General features: G+C 37.8%; 2 protein-coding genes across 4 annotated transcripts in view; one reads left to right on the forward strand and one right to left on the reverse strand.

Moving 5' to 3' along the window:
- The first annotated feature begins 2,043 nt into the window (after nt 1–2,043).
- cmasa (cytidine monophosphate N-acetylneuraminic acid synthetase a) lies at nt 2,044–9,727 on the forward strand. Its single transcript, XM_042401608.1, has 8 exons — nt 2,044–2,491; nt 3,167–3,309; nt 4,392–4,547; nt 5,485–5,621; nt 5,885–5,979; nt 6,609–6,780; nt 6,865–7,030; nt 7,855–9,727. The coding sequence occupies exons 1-8, from the start codon at nt 2,268–2,270 to the stop codon at nt 8,040–8,042; spliced, it is 1,281 nt and encodes a 426-aa protein (XP_042257542.1). The 5' UTR covers nt 2,044–2,267; the 3' UTR covers nt 8,043–9,727.
- Nucleotides 9,728–13,583: 3,856 nt separating this feature from the next.
- The window catches only part of LOC121889430 (E3 ubiquitin-protein ligase TRIM7), a 60,675-nt gene continuing 50,576 nt past the window's right edge, over nt 13,584–23,682 (reverse strand). For all 3 annotated transcript variants that reach the window (XM_042401385.1, XM_042401384.1, XM_042401383.1), the window contains 13 exons: nt 23,352–23,622; nt 21,236–21,462; nt 20,360–20,464; nt 19,995–20,090; nt 18,145–18,378; nt 17,891–18,038; nt 16,945–16,992; nt 16,627–16,653; nt 16,451–16,515; nt 15,859–15,969; nt 14,882–15,000; nt 14,039–14,135; nt 13,584–13,955 (listed from right to left, as the gene is read on the reverse strand). In XM_042401385.1, the coding sequence (XP_042257319.1) occupies nt 13,803–13,955; nt 14,039–14,135; nt 14,882–15,000; nt 15,859–15,969; nt 16,451–16,515; nt 16,627–16,653; nt 16,945–16,992; nt 17,891–18,038; nt 18,145–18,378; nt 19,995–20,090; nt 20,360–20,464; nt 21,236–21,462; nt 23,352–23,622 (1,701 nt within the window). In that variant the 3' untranslated portion in view covers nt 13,584–13,802. The remainder of the gene's footprint in view (nt 13,956–14,038; nt 14,136–14,881; nt 15,001–15,858; nt 15,970–16,450; nt 16,516–16,626; nt 16,654–16,944; nt 16,993–17,890; nt 18,039–18,144; nt 18,379–19,994; nt 20,091–20,359; nt 20,465–21,235; nt 21,463–23,351; nt 23,623–23,682) is intronic.

Consider the following 23,682-nt stretch of genomic DNA (forward strand, 5'->3'; position numbering starts at 1 on the left):
AAAGCTGATGGGAACTGATGAGTGGGGTAATAATTATCTGTGGGTTCAACACTACGAGCGACCCCTTTCACATTTCATATAGTCATTTGATCTTTTGTTAATGTAAACACATTTTCTATAGCAGCTTTAAGTCCAGCAGTTGTATTCAAATCTGAAATCAACAACATAACGTGTAAGCCAAGCAGATTTTTATCTTACTCAAATACCTCTTTTATTCTCTCAGCAGGGTACATTCAAACACAACTAATTTTAATATATTTTAATATCTAAAACAAAAGCACCATAAGCTCACAGTCAATTCAAATCTTGACAATCAGATTTTGCAGCCTGTATTGATATACTTGCACATTCTACAGCATATTTTCCTTTATTAAAATTATGAATAAGTGCATCTAAACATGGGCATCAAACAGCAACATACAGCCTGTATGTAGCCTGGCAGTCAAAACCCAGGGTATAATAAGTCTTTATAACTGTGGCAATAATTAAACATTATCCAAAGATAATCAGTATTTTTTTGTAGATGTTTAACATCACAAAAATAATAGAAAATAAAATATATAATAAATGTTAAAAATACAAATCTAAATATGTTTTAAACAAAAATAATGACAGAAAAACTGTTTTTCTTGAGGAATAACTCCAAATGATGAATCAATTATCAAAAATAGTTGGTGATTTATTGAATAGTTGGTGACTAATTGATTAATTGGCTAATCCTTGCAGCTCAACATCAAACACAAGTTATTTTAATTGGGTAATTGGTAATAATATTGGAATGATCCTATTTCATATGGCGGTCATGAAGAAGTGTGTCATACTGTATATTATGTTCACACATATTTCTTATGCAAATGTCCAGGTGCAGCAAAGGGGAAAAAAAAGGATAATGTCCTTTGTTACACCCACAGAAAGCTAGTGACGGTCTCCTACCATCATCCCTGCCAACCAACATACAAAACAGCCCAGGTGGAGCTGTTGCTCAGTTTAAGACAAGAAGAGCAAAGGTGCAGCGAATTAAAGCCTGCTTGTTCCTCCAGTTTTTAGTCATCACCATTCGTCACATAAAGAGTTTCGATCTGTTTAAGGGCAGATTCAAATAGTTTCAATTAAAATAACTGTTTAAATAAGTTAATTTTTTTCTTAAATTGATATTGTGTATTGTTCTGTATTGCATTTTTTTAAGCATGTGTGGTCACATTAATGTTTTCCCTCTGCCTGTGAGCTGTACTTTGGTGTCTCCATTTGTACTACTGCTTTCATTTGTATGTACTCCATATTCATTTATTTTATAATACCATAGCAAATAAGGGAAACACATACAAAGGATTAACTGAAATAAAGGAATTCCATTTAACAGAGATTCATTTTGTTTAACCAAGATAATAAAAACTTTATCAGATAAGGCTGGCAGATGGAACTACTGCCAGGCCGAATAACAACATAACACAACTCCAACATAACACAAGGTGGTGCAAGTAGGTAGAGTGAGGCCTCCTGGCTGCCAGGATGGGGCACGTCTTTTATAACCTGTTGGGCAACGGTGACCAGCTGCCTCCACTTCCCTGATGGCCTCCAGCTCCACCCAACCAGGAACCTGCAACACTAAAAGACACACACAACATAGCAACGCCACAACACACACAAGCCCTGGCAGAGGGCACAATATACACAATATATTACGCTGGTTCCTTCAGTTTAGATAGTTTTCTTGTAATTATGACATACTAAGTCATAATTATGAGATGCTAAGTCATAATTATGAGATATTTTCTTGTAATTATGAGATAAAGTCATAATTAGAAGATAGTTTTTCCTAATTATGAGACACTATGTCATAATTATGGCCTCCATTTTTTTTTTCATTGGTGACTGCGATGCGCTTCCATAGTAAAACACAACGTGCAGCCTTATTTTGAGCAACTTATGATGTTTTTTGTTTGTTTGTTTGTTTGTTTTTATCTGTTTCACTGACGCAAAAGACCAAATCATACGAATATCAACGAGAAATCTCTCGAGAGATTTTTTTGACGCCAACTTCCTCCTCCGGGGCAGACGGCGGCGGTAGTGAGCTCGCTACCGCAATTTAGAAACCAGAAATAAAAGACCCGAAGAAGAAAACCCGGAATTGATTCATACTTCATTCAAGTAGATACTTGCTTAGTTACTACAGAGATCTGTGGTTACGGTTTCCTCTTTTAGGGCAATATTTCGGACATACCGACCACCGTTTTAACAAACCGCTGAACCGCATAACTACAGCCGTTATGGCTACACGGAAGAGATTTCTCCCCGGTGATAACGGCGAGCAGGACGGACTGTTGACCGCCTGCAAGCAGACCAAGGCGGGTGGCAAGAGACACGTAGCCGCCGTGATCCTTGCGAGGGGAGGAAGCAAAGGGATCCCTTTGAAAAACATCAAAATGTTAGCCGGGGTCCCGCTCATTGGATGGGTGGTGAGGGCTGCTGTGGACTCTGACATGTTTGACAGGTAGATGAGAAAAATAATAAGATACTGTTGTATGAAGACAACCCTAAAATTGGCTCCAAATATCCTTTAAACAGAGTACTTAGCTTATTTATATATATGTGTATGTATTCATATTATATAGCTCGTATTATAGTATTTATGTTCTGTGTATAAACCCGTTTCACCTTTCATTTTGGCCTCATTAAAGGACAAGTTCACGGTTTTTCAAGTCTGTCAGGTGCTGAAATGAACACTGAAACAGGTTTTTCTTGCTGTAATCATTCCTCCTGTTCATACTGGCTATTAGAAGATCCCTTCATTATGCACTTACAATGTATGGGGAGCCAAAATCCTTTTCATTTAGCGCAAAAATGCATTTAAAAGTGTATCTGAAGCTTATGTGAGGCTACAGCAGTCTGAGTTAGTCATATCAAGTGGATATCTGACACACTTACAATATCCACAAGCCTCCTTCTGACCAAAAATGAATTAAAAGTTTATCTGAAGCTAACATGAAGCTTCTTCAGTAAAAGCTAGTAGATATCTTTCAACGTTATAGTCTTTATAGTGCCAGAGTCCCTATTTTTGTCACTATACTTCCACCGCAACTCAACAGGGAAACACAAAGAAGAAATTTTACGCTAAAAAGACTGTAAATATAATATTTATAATAATAACACACCTGTATTTTCTTAGTGTGTGGGTATCAACAGACCATGATGAGATCGAGAAGGTGGCAAAATCCTGGGGTGCCAAGGTGCACAGGAGGAGTCCTGAAGTTTCCAGAGATTCCTCTACGTCACTGGAAACCATCCAAGAGTTCGCCAGGCTCAACCCAGGTACGCAGACCAGTGTTTCCTCTTGGATGTTTTTCAGCAGCGGGGGCAAAGGTTTTTTGTTGTACCTGGGTGGTGCGCATGTGCTGCTGGCGTCGGAGTGAATATCAATAGGTAATTTAATGATATGAAATAAAATGACACTTAACTGCAAAACAACCTTTAGAACATATTTATTGACATCTATTTATTAATACATAATGCCTCTTTGACCCTCTACTTACAGAAGGTACTGTATGATAGCCTCAGTGGCAAAGTTTGCAGCCTGGCTGAGAGCACTTAACTTTTTTTGTTGTTTTCTTTTTAAAGAACTCTAAGACTCTGTCAGGGAAACTCACCCAGAGAGAAACTAAACAATCTCTGATTTAAGATATTAAATGTCTTACCCTACTCACAGTTGAGGAGTCTCACAGCTCACTCTGGAGATGGGCACTCTGAGGGCAGTAGCCACCAGCTGGCTAAGCCAAGGGTAGAGCTTCATCATACTGGGATGCCAGTTTCCCTATTATGGTGAGGTGGTCCATATCCTGAAACATATAAAACACAGACAGTGGGACAACATTAATCCTCAGTCCTCTTTCTGCAGAAGCCCCCTATTAATTGTGACTCACATTTTACCTGCAATGCTCCAGTTAGCAAATGATGCTTGTGCAGCGACCATGCTTACAGTACAGGATTTTCTGGCTGCAGCAGGAATTTTATGGACAGGGTCTTGAGACTTCCTATATTGACAGCATCATCCTCCTTGGCTGTGTGGGGTCCCAGCACGTAAAAGGCTCCCATGATGTTCAGGTTCAAAAAAGAGGCACAAAAAAGAAAATGAGTAACTAGTCTGATTGGTTGATTGAAACCTTTATTTCCACAGGGAGACAAACTGAGACCAGAATAATTTACATATATACACATATACATTATATACAATGGAAACACTTATATGCACCCAGGTGTGGTCTCAGTGTCACAGGTTGTTCGTTCAAACTGCCACAGTGTTATCTCAACTTTACTTTGTGTTCTGTTGAATCAGTGATGAAACACTATCCTGCATCCTGTTCCACTTTCATCTTGTGTTGACTTTGTTTTCGCAGAGGTGGATGTCATATGTAACATCCAGGCTACGGCCCCGTGTCTCCATCCGTTCCACGTGAAGGAGGCCTTGGAGATGATCACGCTGCGGGGCTTTGATTCGGTCTTCTCGGTGGTCAGGAGGCACCAGTTCCGCTGGCAGGAGGTCAAGAAAGGATGTAAGTCAACAGATGTGGGACAGTTGTTACAGTGCACCGAAAATAGTTCCACCTATTTTTAACAGCACAAAGAACTGCAACTATTATATTCATTATCGATTAGCAATCTGACAGTTTTTTTCTGAATTAATTGATTCATTGTTTGGTCTATAAAATGTCAGAAAATGATGAAAAATGGCGATCCCAAAGCCCAAGATGCAACCTAAAATGTCTTATTGTGTCACAACAAAGAGTCCATTCAGTTTACTATCATAGAGGACTAAAGAAACCAGAAAATATTCACATTTAACCACATAATTTTGGCACTTTTTCTTTAAGAAAATGACTCAAATGATTAATCGATCAAAATAGTTGGCAATTAATTCTCTGTTGATTGACTAATCACTCAAACAACTAATCGTTGCAGCTCCAATATAATTCACAGTCACAGTTTTTTGCACACAGCACCTCGACAAACTACATGGGTGTTTTCATTGTGGTTCTTTGTTGTAACCTTTAGTCATGAAGTAACCTGTTGCACCAGATTCATAACATTCATGTTATGCGGCATGAATCGTTATCTCTAAATTGTTAGGTGACAGATGTCAATCAACGCCCACATGGCAGACATCAAAGCTACTATAAGTCTTCAAATCTTATTAATGTAGCAGTAATATCCGAATTGGCTACTGAGACCATAATGAGTTGTTGAACTAAATTACTTAGTATTATTAGAGAGAAGTTAACACTTTTTGAATTGGAGCCAGCATCTAGCGGCAGTCGGTGGCATTGCACTTCATTGTACTCTCACATTGGCTTCAGCCTCAAGCCGTAACCGGCAGCTGTTTTTGTCAACGCAGCCTCTCCATGTGAATTAACTGTAGATGCAAAATAACATTTGTTTAAGCAGCGTATTGTAGAACGGACCTTTAACCCTTACCTTGCTCCCTCCTTCTAGCTGATGAGCTTACCAAACCGTTTAATCTGGACCCGGCCAACCGGCCGCGGCGTCAGGACTGGGATGGAGAGCTGTGTGAGAACGGTTCCTTTTATTTCACCAAGAGAGACCTCATATTGAACGAGGGACTTTTGCAGGTAATTTGGCAGCAAAATAAACTGCAGTATCTCATAATTTTATGTCTACATAATTCTTTTCAGTTCTCCTAAACATGTCAGGTTTACAGTTTATCATCTGCCTCCTTTAGTTACACGTTGAATGTAGATTTGAAAGGCTGTAACTCACCATTTCTAGTTATATCAGTGATTTTAGTGGATTTTTTTTGTGCATTCACATTTTAAATGACCTCTTCTTTTACCTCATGCTCCCTGTGTTATCTCTCTGTTTCCCCTCTCTTCAGGGTGGCAAGGTAGGCTACTACGAGATGCTGCCAGAGTACAGCGTAGACATAGATGTGGACATCGACTGGCCTGTGGCAGAACAGAGGGTTCTCAGGTAACATACATTCAAACATGCTCAGCACCTAGTGGGCAGAAAAAGATATTACACAACCAGTGACAAACCTTTGCAGCCAGATAACTATTTGTGACGACAACCAGCTTGTAAGTGATCGAATGCTTTACGCCCCGACAGATGCAGAAGTCAGTTTGATGATTTATGCCATTTCACAAATGTTGACTAGATAATAGAGCTGCAACAATTAGTCGATTAATCAATCGTCAGAAATTTCATCAGCAGCTATTTTAAATAATTGATCATTCAAGCAAAAATGCAAACTATTTTGCTGTTTTTCCTTTTCATATGTGACAGTTGATTGAATATTTAATATTTCAGACTGTTAGTAACTGTGTAGACTGTGTCCTTCTAGTCTTTCCCCATCTCTAACCACATGTATGTTTCTCTTCTTTTTATCATTTTCCTGTGGTACTTGTTCTATTTGTCTATACGTCCTCCACTTCATGAATATTTGTTTTTCAAGTGTAGTCAGATAAAAGGCTCTGACTTTCATTTGCATTTATATGTTTGTCTGTTTCTTATCCATTTGCATGTCTTTAGTAGGCACTGGTAGTTGAGAACAGATGGTTTTGATAAGACACTCATCCAATTTCTGCTTCTTCCAACAGGTATGGTTACTTCGGTCGCGTCACGCCTGAGGTGGTTCGGCTGATGTTCTGTAACGTATCCGGATGTTTAACAGAAGGAAGGATCTTTTTGTCTGTATCCGGAGAGGAGATGGTGTCTATTAATACCAGAGACACCACGGGCATCCGCATGCTGCAGAAAGAAGAAGTGGAGGTTTGATTTTTCACCATAAGAAGCTGTTGAATTGGCTCGTATCATCCTTTATCGCCAACGCTGCCCTCTTTCTTGCATCAACAGGTCATTCTGCTGACCTCCAGAGAGGACCCAGTGGCTCAGTCACTGGCTGACAAACTGGCCAAGAGGATGGGCTGCCAGGTCATTGAGGTGGGAGAAGAGCCTCTGAATGATTTGAAGAAGATAGTGGAGGCCAGGAAGCTGGACTGGAAGGACGTGGCGTACATGGGTAAAGCAGCTAATCATTTACAGTAATATAGTGTTGATCAGGAAATTAGTCAATAGTTTCATTCACAAAGATTTTACCAAAGAGTAAAAAGAATTTCACACCACGGCTGCCAAAAATTAGCAGACAAATTGTGTCAGTAGTCATGTTAGAGGCCCCAAAACAATTGGAAAATGTGCTGACGATGTGTCATCAGAACATCACTGTACTGTAACAGAAATCAAGAAGTTAGATGCTAAAAAAAAAGTCATGTCTAATGTCTAATGTTGTGACTAATATGGGAGCCGGTCAAGGCATGTGACAGTCATAGAGATATTAGAGGAGAGAATATTATCGCCTACAGTAGTTGATATTAGACTGTCAGGTGCAACAGAAGATAAAACTGGACAGAAACCTGCAGAAAGAGGCAGCCGTTTACAACAAACACTGAAATGTAGAAGTTTGTGTGCTGAAATATACCAATAAAAATCATAAAATCTAAAAATAAACCTCTCAGTAAATTGGCAAACTATAATGATGATGATATAGGGCAACAGAATATAAATTTTGCTCTAAGTTTGTTCCAGTTATATATTTTATTTAATTTCGTTATCATATTTAAAATTATTAATTCAGATTAAAGCATTATGATTCCAGTTCAAATGAGTGTTTTGCACTGTAGAGAAAGGCAGACTGTCTGTTCACGACTTGTCCAACAGGCTTCAAAGCCTGAAAATTCCCACAAATTCCCCTAAATCACTCGTATCTTGCTATTTCAGAATGAATCTGTCTGTACAGGTGCTTCTACATATGTGTATGTAAATTATGTTTATCTTTCCTCCTCTCAGGTAATGATAAGCCGGATGTACACTGTCTAAACCTGGCAGGGTTGAGCGCAGTACCTGCAGATGCTCCAATGGTAGCCGTTAACGCTTCAAAGTACACCTGCCACAGAGTCGGGGGACAGGGAGCCGTCAGAGAGTTCGCTGAGCACATTCTTCTTCAGAAAGAAAAAGCAAAGTCTGCGATGAAGTAGGACCGCATTGGCCGCAGCAGCTTCTGATTTTAAAGGAGAATTTCAAATGAAATCTACATGGAAGGGTTTAAGAGTTAATAGTGATATTATTTAAGATGCATATCTAGATTTAGGATTGATTTAAATAATTCACTCTGTTTACAATCAAGTTTTTTGGGATTACTATGCATGTTCTTAAATAGTTTTCAGAAAAGAAGGAATTTAAGTAACGCTGTGAATATTAGGAGTCAGAATTTATCGCATATTTGACAAAAAACCAACCGAGGTTTGTCATAGCAGTCGGGGCTTGAGGCAGAATTCTCCTTGTTGGCTGAGATTGAGCATAAATGACACAAGATATTGATTCAGCATTGATAGACAAAACACCTCACCACCATCACCCAAAATACTACACTAGAAACTGCTATCACTCTTGTCTTTTAAAACAAGGACCCAAGAAGTAATACTAGAAAAAGGTCCGCTCTTTGTAAAGCAGTAAACTTTAAGTTTTATGATCTACAGTACCAGTTAAGTTCTGTTAATTTAAAAAAAAAAAAAAAAAAAAAAACACCAAATAGGAATAGAGATACAACTTTTTAATATTTAAGAGTAACTTGGTATTTTATACACGAGGTAGCGTTTTAAACCAAAATATAATACAAAGTCAATGTCCAACAAATCACTTTTTGACAAATCTTCTGTTCTGTCCGAACCTTTAAATGTCACGTCTTTGTAAAACTGATTGTACCTGTCATGCTGTATGTACCCATTTGTTTATTTTGCTCATGTGCCGTTAAAGTAATAGTTTGACACTCAGCGTATTTGCTTTCTTGCTGAGAGTTAGACGAGATAATTGATACTACTGTCATATCTGTATGTTCAATACAAGACAGAAGCCTTATGGAAGCTTTGCTTAGCATACAGACTGGAAACAAAGGGAAACAGTTAGTCTGACTCCCTTAAAAGTATCAAAATCCACCTTCCAGCATCTCTAAAGCTCACTAATTAACATGTTCTATCAAGCTTAGGGTTTTATTCCAGTCAAACAAACAAGATATAACGTGTATATAATATGCAGGTGGATTTTGTTACCTTTGGTCAGAACCAGATTAGCTTTTCAAGGTTTCCCCTTGTTTCAAGTCTTTATGTTAAGCTAATCTTTACCGAACAAACATGAGAGTGGTATCAATTTTCTAATCTCACTCTCGGGAAAATATCTAACTATTGCTTGAACCTGCAATTATGATATCTGCACACAGAACATGAAGGCAGCATAAAGCTAAGTGCGATTGAGTGCCTGTTGCAGCGTGGAAACTTCCTGGTTAGCAGGATTCCTGAGGATTAATTTTATAACTGCCGATTGAGTTATTAGAAAGTGGCCTGAAAAAACCAGTTTATTGTAACCTGGTTTGCTCTTTGATCTTGTGTGTTCAGGTGAACGAGGTCTTTTGCGGTGTCATTAAGTCAGTGAACCTGTGTGTGAGCTCTATTTATTTTAGTACGGGATATGGCAATATTTAATTCTGTGTGCTGTTGTTTCTATTATCCTCCTCATAGGTGCTCGGTTGATTGTTTTGTTTTGATTACACTGTTTACTTGTCATTTCACTCTTTCATGTAATTTTATTTCATTTTGTTTTATTTGATAATTGTGTATTATTGATTTTGTTTGAATCATTTTCAATGAAGTTGTCCATTGAAGATGAATGAGAGTCTTGGTCTTATGTTTTTAATATGCAGCAGTTGGCTTACCAGAACTTATTCAGCATTAACACCAAACAACAATTTTTGAATCCCTTAAAGTAATAGTTTGAAAATACATTTATTTGCTTTTTTGCTAAGAGCCAAATGCGGAGATCAATACCATCGTCATACCTGTAGCTACATATAAAGCTACAGCCAAGAGATGTTTTAATTTTTAGACAAACAGAAGTGTAAAAATGGTAAATTGTGATTTTTGGAGTTCTTTCTTGGCTGAGACTTCCTGGAGTCTTCTTGTGGCTGTGATTCAACTTTGCTGAGACTCTAAGAAGTCACCAGTCCAACTAAGAAACAGTCCCAGCATGTAATTTATTATGATATTAATAAACTCCAACATTCAAGGGTCCAGTGTGTAGGATTTAGTGGCATCTAGTGGTGAGGTTTCAGATTGCAACCAACTGATAACCGCTCCCCTTCCAAGCGTTTTGGAGAACCTACAGTGGCCACGAAACTGATGAAAAAACGCTACTGTAGAAACATGGCGGTGCAACATGGAAGAGAACCTGCTCCCTCTGTAGATATAAAGGGCTCATTCTAAGGTAACGAAAACCATCAATTTCCAAGTGATTATACACTAATTAAAACATACTTACACACTGGTCCTTCAACACTAACACAGGAGGTAATCCAAGCAGCAGAAACCTATGAAATAAATTTAAATTGATTGAACAATATAGTAAAATGATAGAAATAAGTTATTTAAAAACAGAAAAAGACTGACTTCGACTTTGTACAACACTGTAAGTCAAGATGTTGTGATATGTAGCACAACATACTAGCTGAGCACTACAGTGGCATCTGCCTTACACAGAACGACTCTCTGGAGACTGAAAACGTGATCACAGTCTTTGGAGCTGTGTCTAAACAAACTAACTTGACTGCAACCTTTGGTTTTGAAGGAACGTGTCACCCAGTGGCCACGATGGGTGGCTCATTGATGTATTTTTAATAGTTTTTGGACAACAATGGAGGTCTACAGCACAGAGGAATACTGTAAGATATATCAGGCTTCGGATACACACATAATACTTGTAAATAGATCAATTAATTGTTGGGTTGGCTCCAAACATGAGATTTGAAAATTGCCAGCCATATCATGTAAAGAAAGAAAGTACAATTGTTGGGAGAACAACAAATGGGGGTCCAATTAAATGATAAAATTCTCTTTTCTTTGTCTTTCTCTGTTCATGTGCTTCTTTTTCTCATTTATATTAGTTTCTCTTCTTTTATTTCTCCTTTCCTGTCATCTGTCAGTGACTGTAGTTTGACATTTATTTGGAGCTCGTAGAAAAGGCCACTGTCATTTCTGTTAGGGAGGAGCGCTTGCTTTGGTGTGTCATTAATATGCCAATTGTGTGTGGCATAGTATGTGTTTTGAAAAGATACAGGTTTGGAGACAAATAAAATTATGTACTTAACTGGGTGGGGTAACTCATGTTACAAGACGTGAAAAAAAAAAATCACTTCGTTCATGAAAGAAGCACCGATTATCCTTCTGGTGTTTATTTTAATCTGATCGCTAAACCTGTTTGTGTGTATGCTTGAACTTTTACTGCACCGGGTGAACTAAATGTCCTCACGGTGCATTGATGATCTTCTGACGTTAAAAAATGCTTTGCATCATCTTTTAATCCTAAAGTATAGTTATGTAGTTTTTAACGTTTCTTATTCAAAGCTCTTTTTCTTTTTTTTTTTGGCCAACAACCACTGGTTATGCTTATATACATAATCATAACAGTATCCATGTTTCTGATTGCGTGCAGGCGTGTCTTGATTCTTGAACATCAGAGCCACTGATGTCTGTACCGACTGAGTTACCTCAACAGGTGAGAATGAACAGCGAAGTTTGGTTTCTGGCTGTTTGAACTCTGCCGCATTTGCGTTTACATTCGCATGAGTGTCCTGGTTTTAAGTCTTATCCTGGTTTTGACCATATTCTGGATATGGCATTTACATGGAAGACAAGACACCTGGTTTTTAACATCCCTGTTTACATGATTCTAACAGTATCCAGGTTTCTGATCTGTGTCCAGCTCTGTCTTGATTCCTCAACATCTCAGCCGCTCAATAACATGTTTACATGTGACAGTATTCTGGTTTCTATTGGAGTACTCCAGGTAGCAAACCCAGGTTTCTCAAAAACCAGGATAAAGGATTATTCAGGTTTCTGAAAGGTGTTTACATGCGGAACACATAACTGGGATACTCAAAAAACCTGATGATAACCAGGATACTTGTGGGCATGTAAACACACTCAGTGTGACTTTGTATGTGCAAAGTAATGATGTTAAAATCAAAACATTTATGTTTAGCCTACATGTTTATCATCCTTTCAACGCTGCAACGTCTTCCTTTTAGGCCTAACTATTAACAGTTGAAACAAGGCAACTCGTTAGCCATTGGTGACGGAGAAAATAAGATTGACTGGCCAAATACATATTCATGGCCAAATTGAAAGCTGTAACTACATTTAACGCCAAGTAATCATTGTAGTTGGATGTGGAGGGAAAGTAAAACAAGCTGCAGTAGCTTAATCAGCACCACAGGGGTCTGGACAGCTCCGCTTCAGGCTAACCAGGGTTAAATCATTTCTGTGGGTTAAATACTGTATATACAGTGATAACCCATGTATATTAGCCCAGAATAGTTAGCCCTAGGTTAACAAATAATAGGTCTTATAATAGCAATAATAGATAAAAGGAAAAAGACCTGTACATTGATGTTAATCATATTGAAAACATCATGTTTATGTGGTTGAATGGGTTATGCTGATCAAGAGTAGCTCTATTCTACAAAGATAGATTCCCTAATATTATATTGAAGTGGATGAGATTGCACAGGTGTTGGCTTTACACATCATCACACCTTTGAAGAACAACAGTGTCAGGCCCAACATAATCTATGCAGCCTATTGCTGGAGCTCTAGTTGATAGGGTTGATTATGCATTGATTAATAATAAGTACTAATAATGAGATCTGACATTTAGACACCATCTATGCATTCTGGCATGGCACTCCTGATCTCTGATAAACTCTATAAGTAACAAGCAAAATGACTTTTTGTTTTCTCAAGCTAATGGGTTGATTAACTCATTATCTTGAGATAATGGCATTAAAAAATTGCAAGCATGGCTATACTGGGCTTGCGTAGCTTTCCTCCTTTTTTAGATGTATTTTAAAGTTTAAACTGTTTAAATTGGCTTTTTCTTTGTTTTTGCTTTTTACTTTTAATGTAAAGCACTTTGAACTACATTTTGTGTATCAAAGGTGCTATTTGAACAACAATTATTCTTATTATTGTGAGTTTTACTTTGTGTGTGTGTGTTTAGGGTAGAGGATCAGGTTACTCATTTGCCTACATTTTCCACAGATGTAACAAAACTTCCCCCTGGTGTTCAAGCTACTAAACTACAACAGAGGAATAGAAAGGTGTATCTGTTACACTAGAAAAGAAACAAATACTCTTCTCCATAAACACTTAAAAGCGAAATATCTGTAACTAAAAAAGATAAATTATTGTTTTAATTTTTCTTTTTTTAGCATGACGTTTCCTTAAGAAAGAGTTATATGTTGTGAATTAGACTAATATAAAAAATTACTCAAATAATAACAATAATAATATAATAGCATAGAGTCTAAATTCATGCTGACAATTATTCTGTAAAACTACACCACAATATTTTTTCTTTTTCTAATAGTTTTGTATCTTTTTATAAAATAGTGTTTTCATGTGCATATAATGAACAAAATGAAAGCTAATCATAATAATAGTTATTGCATGAATAATATTCAAATACAAATGTCTTATCAGAAAATGTGATTGTTTTAATAAAAGATCAGCAAATCATATAAAATACATTGTTTAAAACAGAACAGAACGTTGTGAGAACCCAACAATGAATATTTATAAAGCACATAGCAAAAAAATGACCAGGAACCTTAATACAGAGCAATTACAAGTAGGTACAGTAAGAGAGAAGAAGAAACATGTCATAAAAACAAATAACTTTCAGGTGTTCGGTCACTCTGTCATGTTAACTGGTGTGATAACCAGTGGCCCGTCGTTCTTTCCAGATTTATTCGTACAGGGGCTGAAGAACGGGTAGATGCATTCAGTGAACGTGTCATTGAAGGTGTAGATGTGCATTTTAGCGTCAACGTTGTAGAAAGACACCTGAGGAAAAGAAATAAGACAATATAGCATGTGATGCTACTGCAATGAGATGCCACATTTATACTGTATTTCCCATACTGCACCTGTCCTTTCTCAAAGTCAACAAATATCCCAATCTTATGGGGTCGGAGGTTCAAATGGACGTCTGTGGAGGGTTCAGTGCGAAAGGCGTACTTGTTCCTGAGGAGAGGAAGGAAAAGATAGTTCATGTCTGCCACATTTATCACCAGGTGGCTATTTAACAGCATGTTATCTCTCTTTTTTCAGTATTTCATTATTATATTATATACTATACACCCTACTTAACTCCAGAATTGAGCAAGAAAACAACATATTTAAAGAATTCAAAACAATTTTATTTAAAAAGAAATCCATAATTTAAAAAGAATGGACACCAGCAGAAGAAATATTAATCCTGTCATCCTGTTTTTCATTGCTGTATTTCTGTAATGTTGCTATTTTGGACTGTTCTGTACACACATAATACTGAACACGTTAAAGGGTTTTTTGGGGTGTGTTTTTCCTTATTCGAATTGAGGGTCTAAGGATAGAGGGTGTTGCATTGCTGTACAGACTGTAAAGCCTTCTGAGGCAATTTTGTGATTTGTGATATTTGGGCTTTACAAATAAAAATGACTTGACTATATTTATATTGGACTTTTCAAAAGCAAGTGTACAAAGTGCTTCACAGGTTAAGGTCCTTTAGATAAAGCATTTAAGGTTTTCTGTCTTTTCTTTCTTTTTTGTTTTTTAAAGCATTATGCAATTAAATTATGACCTTACCACTGTTCTGACTGGCTTTATTACAGTACATAATGATCAATACATGTAGAACGTGGGTGAAATCACATTTGGTGTCAGTAGCAGTTTGATCAATTTAACATGCAACATTTTTGGGTTGACTGATAACTGATGGCAAAACTCACTTGTCTCTCAGGCTGAGGAACCAGTATCCGTTGCTTGGGGTAATTTCAAACTTCCCCTTCCTGTTGATTGATTGCCTGGCTACCCCCAGATCCCAGTCTGTCTTCCCGCCCACCTGCACCTGTTCACAGGGATTATGAAATATTTATGAGATCAAACGCAAAAACATATGAGAGGTATGGAAGGCGTATAGCTATTTGGTCATGTTTTGTTAGCTTGTGATCATTATCTAATTATGACTTAAAGTTGCAACTTAAACACAAAAATAACACAATGTTTTTTATAAGACTCAAGTAAACAACTTCATCATGTCAAGATGACATTGTGATCATAAAAAAAACACAATTTTGATAAAATCATCTTTATCCGTGTTCTCTTTGACCAGATATACCAGAAATGTCTTCTCTTGTTTTTGCAGCCAAAGTAATTGTTGTGTAATTTAGCTTTTTGTAAATTAACACATACTTCATATACTGTACCTATATACGTAACATGCTTTTTGTGAATTTTTGTTATTTATATACTGTTACATTGTCTGATGTCAATATAACAGTAATGTGAGGTGAATGTATGTAAAATGCTCCCTTCAAGTCAAAAGTCAGGGCTTTAGCCTGCTCCTGGAACTGATGTCAGATTGTTCGTGCATGCTGACAAACAGACATGGGTTGTTCACATTGTCTACTCACATATTTCAGATTGGATTTTGGTTCGAACATGTATGGATGAGCTGACATTTTGAGTACAGAAGGAGAAAAAGTTGTGAAATCCTACTACTGTACTGTTTCATACTTTGTTTACATAGCCTCTGGAGCTGGCAGAAGCCTGCCAAGGGGCAGCATCTGGAAGCTAGTAGTAGGAAGCCAGTATAGATAAATAAGAACTGTAAATCATGCAAAGATATTCCAGTAGAGCCCTAAAATATAAATATAGACCTGGAAATCTGCATGATACATCCCCTTTAAAGGGGAGTGCATTTTACCTCCCAGTAGTGTCTCCCAGAGGAAATTGCCTCCCTCCCCAGGACACAGACAACTCTGTCAAACCTCTCTGTGTTGTCTGGAACCAGCTGGTGTCGATCTGCACACCTCACCTGCAGAAGGACAGTTTGTCAGTGCAAAACTTCACATTGACGCAACAAAATTAGTGATGTACAAGGCCAGTAAGGGAAATGATGGACACTTCAGGAGGGCAGCTGCATGTCAACAGGACGACTCTGTCACAATTTTAAAGCCAAGTGAGCAAAACATTTCCAAATTTATTAAGTCTATATGCCTGTAACATAATCCTCCCATGTGATTTATGCAAACATGAAAAAAGGCCCTCCAATTTTGCCTTCCAAAAAGCTAGAACAGACCGAGATTTTAGTCACAATTTTGAGACCAATTTTCAAGACTGTGAAGAAAAATGATGTGTTTGCAGGGTTGTCAGTTTGAGTCCCTGAACTGCCTGGAAATTGAATGATTAGCACTTTATTTTTTCAAAAAGAATCTTGAAAATGTTATGATTAATAAAATAAATTAACTCTCAATGATCAATTACTATATGCTGTAATAATATGTGATGTGTCTCACACTCTTCATGTCCTCTGACAGAATCAATCTGGGATGGGCAGTATTGGAGTCCAGAGTTACATCCACTGTGTTAAAGGAAGACGAAAAAAATTAAAATGTTAAAGTATTTTATATTTAATCATCTCTGCAAGGTGACTTTATGTGTCCTTAATATTTACATTGAATTCAAAACACACCTGCATACTCCTGTATCCTCCTCATCCCTGAAGAAAAAGAAATGTTTCATGAAAACAGGACAAAATGTTGTTAAAACTCACAAATGCAATGCCAATATTTGTGTCATTAACCGGTTTAAGGTGGAATGCTCACTTTATTGTGTGTAGTATACTGGATGTGTTTAACTGTTTAAGGTGGGATGGTTGGTGTCACTCACTGGTTTGTATCTGGATCTCTATTATCAGCAAGTTTAAGGTGGGCGGCAGATATCATTCACTGGTTTATGTATAGACCTTTATCATTAGCCTATTTAAGGTGGAGTGGGAGTTGACACTCACTGGGCTGTGTTCGGACCGGACTGGGTTCCAGTAAGGTGGCAGGAAAACCTAGAGGAACAAGAAGTCATGCATCAGGAGCTAAACACCAATCCATAGTGACGTTTAATTGCACAAATGATACATTTTGTCCCATGTGATTGGTGCCATTTTGTGTGTGCTTTGGAGAAGTCAGGAGTAATATAAATTACTTGCAATTTATAATTTCACACATCAAGATAGCCAGCTCATTCTTAGCTCTACCACCAGAGGGCAGTATTTTTGACAGATCTATTGTAGTGTTTTGCTCAAGGGCATCTCAGCAGAATCTAAACTGCGTTTTTTGTCTTGAAGAAAGGTGGGGTTTTTCATAAAGCAAGATGTGGAGGAAGACCCATGATCCTTTTAAAGGATAAGGCTTTTTTTCTATAGTTTTCTTATTGTCAACAGATCTCAGATGTGCAGAGCCAAACCAATAATGAATAGATTACTTACAAGTATTGTGTGTGTATTGAAAGCCTGGTATATCTTATTCCTCTGTGCCATAGACTTCAGCTGTTGTCCAAAAACTATTAAAAACACGTCAATGAATTAATAGTTTTTTCACTACAACTGAGGTCTACGGCCCAGAGGAGTAAGCTATATCAGGCTTTGGATACACACACAATACTGGTAAGTAGGACCAATTCATTGTTGGTTTGGATCCACACATAACACTTGTGTCAACAAGAAAAATTTAGTAAATCACCAGCCATACCCTTTATCTGATTCCCAAAATCAGGAGATAAAGATGGAGATGAAAATGTTCTTTTGACAAGAGACCTTGGCAATAAATCAACACTGACCACCTTTTGCACATGTTTCTACAGACTCAATGCTTTACAGTAAAAACAGAGAGCTAAAGATCTGAATTTACCAGTTGAATGTCTTCACTGTCATTCATTTATGTTTGTGTTTTGCAATCAAAGACCTGTCTCTGCAATACTATTCAGCTCTTTCTGGAACCTTTCCACCAGAACTGCCAGCGATCTGTAGATGGTCCCTGTTCCCAGGTCAGAGTTCACCGACACTCCAGACCAGTCTTTGGCAGGTGGAGGACTGGAGAGGATGGGGAAGGTCTGGAAAAATAACCCAAGGTTTGCAGTATGTAAGTATATTAACTCCATGTGAAAATTTCCTCAACCCCTGTATCATCAAATTGAACCTCGTTAGATCCTCGCCAACCTTGACACAGTGTATGTGATCGTCTGATTGGGCAAGCTGGGCAAGCACGCTTTCTCTCCTCCGCAGTTCTTCGACCTCCAGCTCCAGCTGCCGTATCATGGCATCAGCCTGGTGCTCGGCCGCCCTCCGGCTCATCTCCAGCACCTCCATCAGCTCTGCCTGGGAGCGCTCAATGGCAGACACCAGTGCTGAGAACACACATACGCTGCCCGCTGTCTCTCGCTCCACCGCCAACTGGGGACAGATGTGCATGCATGTTTCATGGATTTTATGACTTGGATGTTTCCAGACACTCTACACTTTAAACTTTTTATAAACTTAAAGATGGTGTTACCCCTCAAAACAGACCAAAATATACAGTACAGATTCTGGCTTAGATTTACAAGGTTAGAAAAACAACCTGAAAAGGTAAGTAAAAAAATAAAAACCCTGAAAATTGGGTTAAAATTTCACAAAGGTTAGGAGTAAACCTGAAATTTGGATAAAACCCCTTAAACCAGGCAGAACCCTAGAAAGTCATTATTAAACCTTGCATAATTATTGGTAAAGTCTCAAGAACTATGTAAGAAACCCCTCAAATTACAGAATGAAACCCTTGAAATTTGATAATAGATTTGAAATTTTGGGTACAACCCTGAATACTTCCCTGAAATTTGAGAATAAACCAGCAAATTTAGAGAAACTTGCAATACAACAAGAAATTTGGGTGTAGCCCCAAAAATTTGGGTAAAGCCCTGAAAAAATTTGGGCAAGACTCCTATGATTGTGTTAAACCCAAGAATGGTGTAATAAATACCCCAAATTAGGGATTTAAAACCTCAAAAATTGAATTTTTTACTAGAACTAGACACAAAATCAAAAATTTGGGTTAAACTCAAAAAGTTAGATAAAACATAAAAAATGGAAAATGAGGAGGGAAACAACCTGAAAAATTCAGATAAAACTCTAAAAAGTTGTGAATTAAATTAGAAATCGATAATAGAATCTGGATAAAATCCCAAAAGTTAGGTTGAACCCTGAATATTTGGTCCAATCTCTGAACATCAGGAAAATAAATTTAAGGAAAACTGTAAAAAGTTGTGAATGCAAACAAAAAGTTGGATGGAGTTCTGGAATAAATACACCAAATTAGTGAATTAAAACCTTGACAACTGAAAATAGACTTTTTGGTAAAACCCCATAAGACCTAAAAATTGTAAATATTGAGAGGGAGAATAATGGAGAATTCAGATAAAAACCGAAAAAAAGAGTTGAGCCCAAAACATTCAAGTAAAAACCCTGAAAAGTCAGGAACACACCTAAAAATTTGGGTAAAACCCCTAAAATTGTATCAAACCCTGGGAATTATGAAATAACTATGGCAAATTAGGAAATTAAAACCTTGAAAATTGAAAATAGACACACATACAAATACAAACAAACACAAATATGCAAAATTGAGAATTCAAATCAGAAGGGAATAAACCATAAAATTGAGATAAAACCCTACAAAGTCTGGAATACATGCACAAATTTACCCTTTATTAGGGAATCAAAACCTTGAAAATTGAAAATAGACTTTTGGGTACAACCTTAAAAATTGGGTAAAATGATAATGGAAAATTCAAAAAGCCAAAATTTGAATTGGGCCTACAAAAGTGTAAAACCTCTAAAAAGTTGGGAACACACCTAAAAATTTGGGTAAAAGTTGGATGAAACCCTGAAACACAGAGAAGAAAAAAAAGAAAACCTAAAAAAAGTCAGTGACAGTGTGTTTCTGATAAAAATGTTGATAAAGGGATGGCAGGAGGATTTACAGGTTTTTTCACAGAGCTGTGGTATTTGCAAGTGTGTGTGTGCGTTCAACGTACCTCCAGTTCATTCACTGACATTCTGATCTCTTCAATCTTTCTGATTCTTTGTCTGATCATCTCCTGGATCTCCTGCTCCGACGCACTCAGCTGAACCTACACACACACACACACAAAGCAGCAGCAGCGGCATTAACAATTTTTTATTGCTTTCCATCTAGTGTGATATTATTTTTTGTTTCAGTAAAAGTTACTTTCTGTGTTGTGTCATTAAATTTACTTTGTTTGGCTCAGATTTCGAAACATGAGGAACTTCTTGCTGTCATGGCAACAATCACCTGCTGTAGAGTTGTTCTTCCTCTTCAAAGTCATTGTCTGAATGATTCACTCTAAAAGAATTCTGTTCCTCTGTTTTGTTTTCCTACCTTGGTTTCCATCCATTCAGCTTCAATAGTCACTGTGTCATGATCCGGGTGGTCCTCGGTCTCACAATCAGGACATATACATACTTTGTCTGTCCTACAGTAAATCTGAAATCAATGAGAGAGAAAATATAAAAAATATAAACAAATAAACCTCACTTCAAGAGCAACCCAAAATCATACACTATTGTTACTTATTCCTCAATGAATTGTAATACCGTATTAGTCCAATAAGACAGGGTTTTTTCCCTGGAAATACGTGTGAAAAAAGTGAGGTCGACTTATATTCGGGGTCTAGAATTTTAAATGTCAATATACATTCACAACAAAAGATGGTGCTATAACACTCAAAAGTAGGCAAACAACTGAGTAACAGTAATGTAACGAGTGTTGTCGTCAACTGGGCTTCACCGTCTCTCCTCTGCTGCACTGAGCTCTGTGAGTGTGTGGAACAGGAGAGGAGAGAAACTCAGCGCAACCATAACTGACAGCAAAACAGCACATAAATTAGGTAAATAATACAAATGAACATGGTCTCTACTGCGTCTTGCTGTCATTATGGTCACACTGAGTCTCTGAGACAGTTCACACTTACACCTGTTGCGTTACTGTAAGTGCAATAAAAGTTTTGTGAGTAAAAAGCAAATAAGAGTAATTTAATCCAAGGCGTTAGTCTTGAAAAAGGGGGGGTTGTCTTAAAATCAGGGTCGTCTTATATTCGAGCCAATATGGTAATAATTAAAAAGATTTTGTGATTCCTTGTGGTGACCACTATTATAATTTACTAGTACATCAGAGGTTATGTTCCTCCTAGCATACTGAACTCTGAAATGCTAAAACTCAATGACAGATATGAGTTTATAATATAGGTAAAAGTACCATTATTCCCCTGTGGTGGATGTCACAGATAGGGAGGTTGTTGCTATTCGCAGCCCCACTCATAGTGAACCTTCTCCGACCGCTGGAGCGGGAGACAGGGGGAGGTGGCGGAGGAGGTCTGGAGGTGTGGTTCAAGGCCGAGATCGGACTGTTGTTTGGTAACGAAGAAGCCAGCGAGGTGGTGACGGGAATGGTTGCTGGTGACAACAATGTCGGGTTGGGCTCACCTTCAAAGGTAGAAGACAGAAAAATGAAGAAGCTAAAGTGTGCTCTTCATCCCTCAAAAAAGCTTCTAAAGCCCTGCAGAATTAAAGACATTCCCATCCCATTAGCATGCAGCTAAAAGCCAAAGTACAGCCTCATAGAACGGTTAGCCTGGTTGTCATCTTGTTAAAAGATTGCTGATAAAATTAAACCCATGTAAGTACAGTTGTGGAGGAGATTGTAACGCAAAGTAGCTCTGACAGGACAGTTATAGATCATCTGTAGAATGTGCAACTAAACTGAACAAACTGGATTTTGAACTCATGAGTCAATTCTGGTGGACTAAATCAGCATTTCACACTGACAGAGTTCAACTGGGGCACCAAAAACATCCAACAACTAAATTCGAAAAGTTTGAATTTAGTTGTAATTAACTGAAATAACATTTGTTTTTTATGGTCATTAGTTATCAGTCATTGCGTGTTGAGCTAAGCCTACTGGACTGTCAATCTCAATCTACTCACGTGAGAAGAAGGGGCCAATTTATTGGAATATAGGTGAACTTTTTGTTGGTGGAAACTGCCCAAATGGTACAAAAAGTAGTCTGAATTATCACAACCTGCTCAATTAAATTATCAGTAGCCCAACTGTCAATCTGGCAACACTATCTGTAGGAACAAGCGGTAGAGGGTTGGAGGGTTTTGTAGATGGGATGTTAGTAATAACACAGGGTCTAGATGTAGTCTGAAAAGGTGGGGTTTAGAGACTGCTGTGGAAGATGGGCAGTGCCTCTGCTGTTGTGACTTCAGTCGGGAATTCATTCTAGAGAAGAGCATTGATCGAGAAGTCTTTGGAGTGACAGGGCGGCCAATTGTCCAGAGGAAGGGGGAGTGCAATGTTTGTGTGGAAGTGTAAGGTTTGACCCTTGATAATGTTCCCTTCCCCATATTTTCTTGAAGGATAGGAAAGACTGAAACAGCAATCATGGGACACTAGATGTATTGTAGGGTTTTGATGCAATCATGTGGAAAGGAAAGAGGCACTAGTAAAGAGTGTTCAGGGCCTTGTTTCCCAAAAGCATTTTAAGACTAAGATGATTGTAAAATCCATCTTGTAAGAGGATAAGGGCATCTTAAGAAGCAAAACAACTTGCAGAAGGAACCAAAACTGTCATGTTTTATTTAATTTTTTAAAATCGTTTTTGTACATGTTTAAATCTATATTGTTCTATTTTCATGAACACTGATATTCTGTTGGATGTAAAATGAGTGATATGGATGTTTAAATTAGAAAGTAAAACTAAACCAATACACAAAAATGTACAAAAATTGATTTTCCAGTTTGTGTCATCATATCGTTCTCTACTCTCTTCTTTTTTTTTAAATCTCTTCTGGTCAAAAGGGCATGCATTTAAGTTTTAATATGATCTTCAGAGTAACATCTGCCTTGGGCAGCAGCTAAATCAATCAAAGTTTACTTTCTTAAACTGGTTTCCACCCAGTAACATGAATTATAAAGACAGTGGACTGTTTACTGCACAGGAAACACTCTTAACTTCTAAGACTGGCGCAGGTCAGTCTATTAAAATTTTTTTATGATCCTTTTGCACATTTCTACCACAGTGTAAATCTTTCCGACTGCTTTCTACATGTTACATGTACGAGTATGTGACAGCAGCGCTTCTTTGCCCTCACATACCTGATTATTTCATGACCTAGCTGGATATATCAGATGAACCAGAAAATACCCAATTTCTTTTTTTCATTTATTCAGTGTCCTTCTAGAAGTCTTAATTGTAATGAAATATTTAGTAAACTGTTAATAATCAACCATTTAAATTCATTAAAAAGGCCAATACTGACCCCATATATAAATGCAGATCTACCCTTAAACCCTAATTCATCTCTCTTACCATGGGTTTGAGCCTCATAGGTCAGTGCCATGGGTGTCTTTGGTAGAGGTCGTGGCAGCTTCTTCCGCAATTCATCAAATAAATTATCCTGTACGCATCCGTCTCTTCCTCCTCCTTTCCCTCCTCTCTTCTCCCTCCCTACTCCTCCTCCTCCTCCTCCTCCTCCTCCTGTCATCGATTTGAACTGCTCAGTGATCTCTCGCAGCGTCCTGTTGATCTGGAGGTCTGGCCGCTTATGGAAGGTCTTCTTACACAGAGGACACTGGCAAACCTGTGAGAAGAAGTATGGATGAAGGAGAGAAGAAAATTAGAAAGATAAAAAGAGAAAAAA

Source organism: Thunnus maccoyii, chromosome 22, assembly GCF_910596095.1.
Source record: "Thunnus maccoyii chromosome 22, fThuMac1.1, whole genome shotgun sequence".
NCBI lineage: Eukaryota > Metazoa > Chordata > Actinopteri > Scombriformes > Scombridae > Thunnus > Thunnus maccoyii.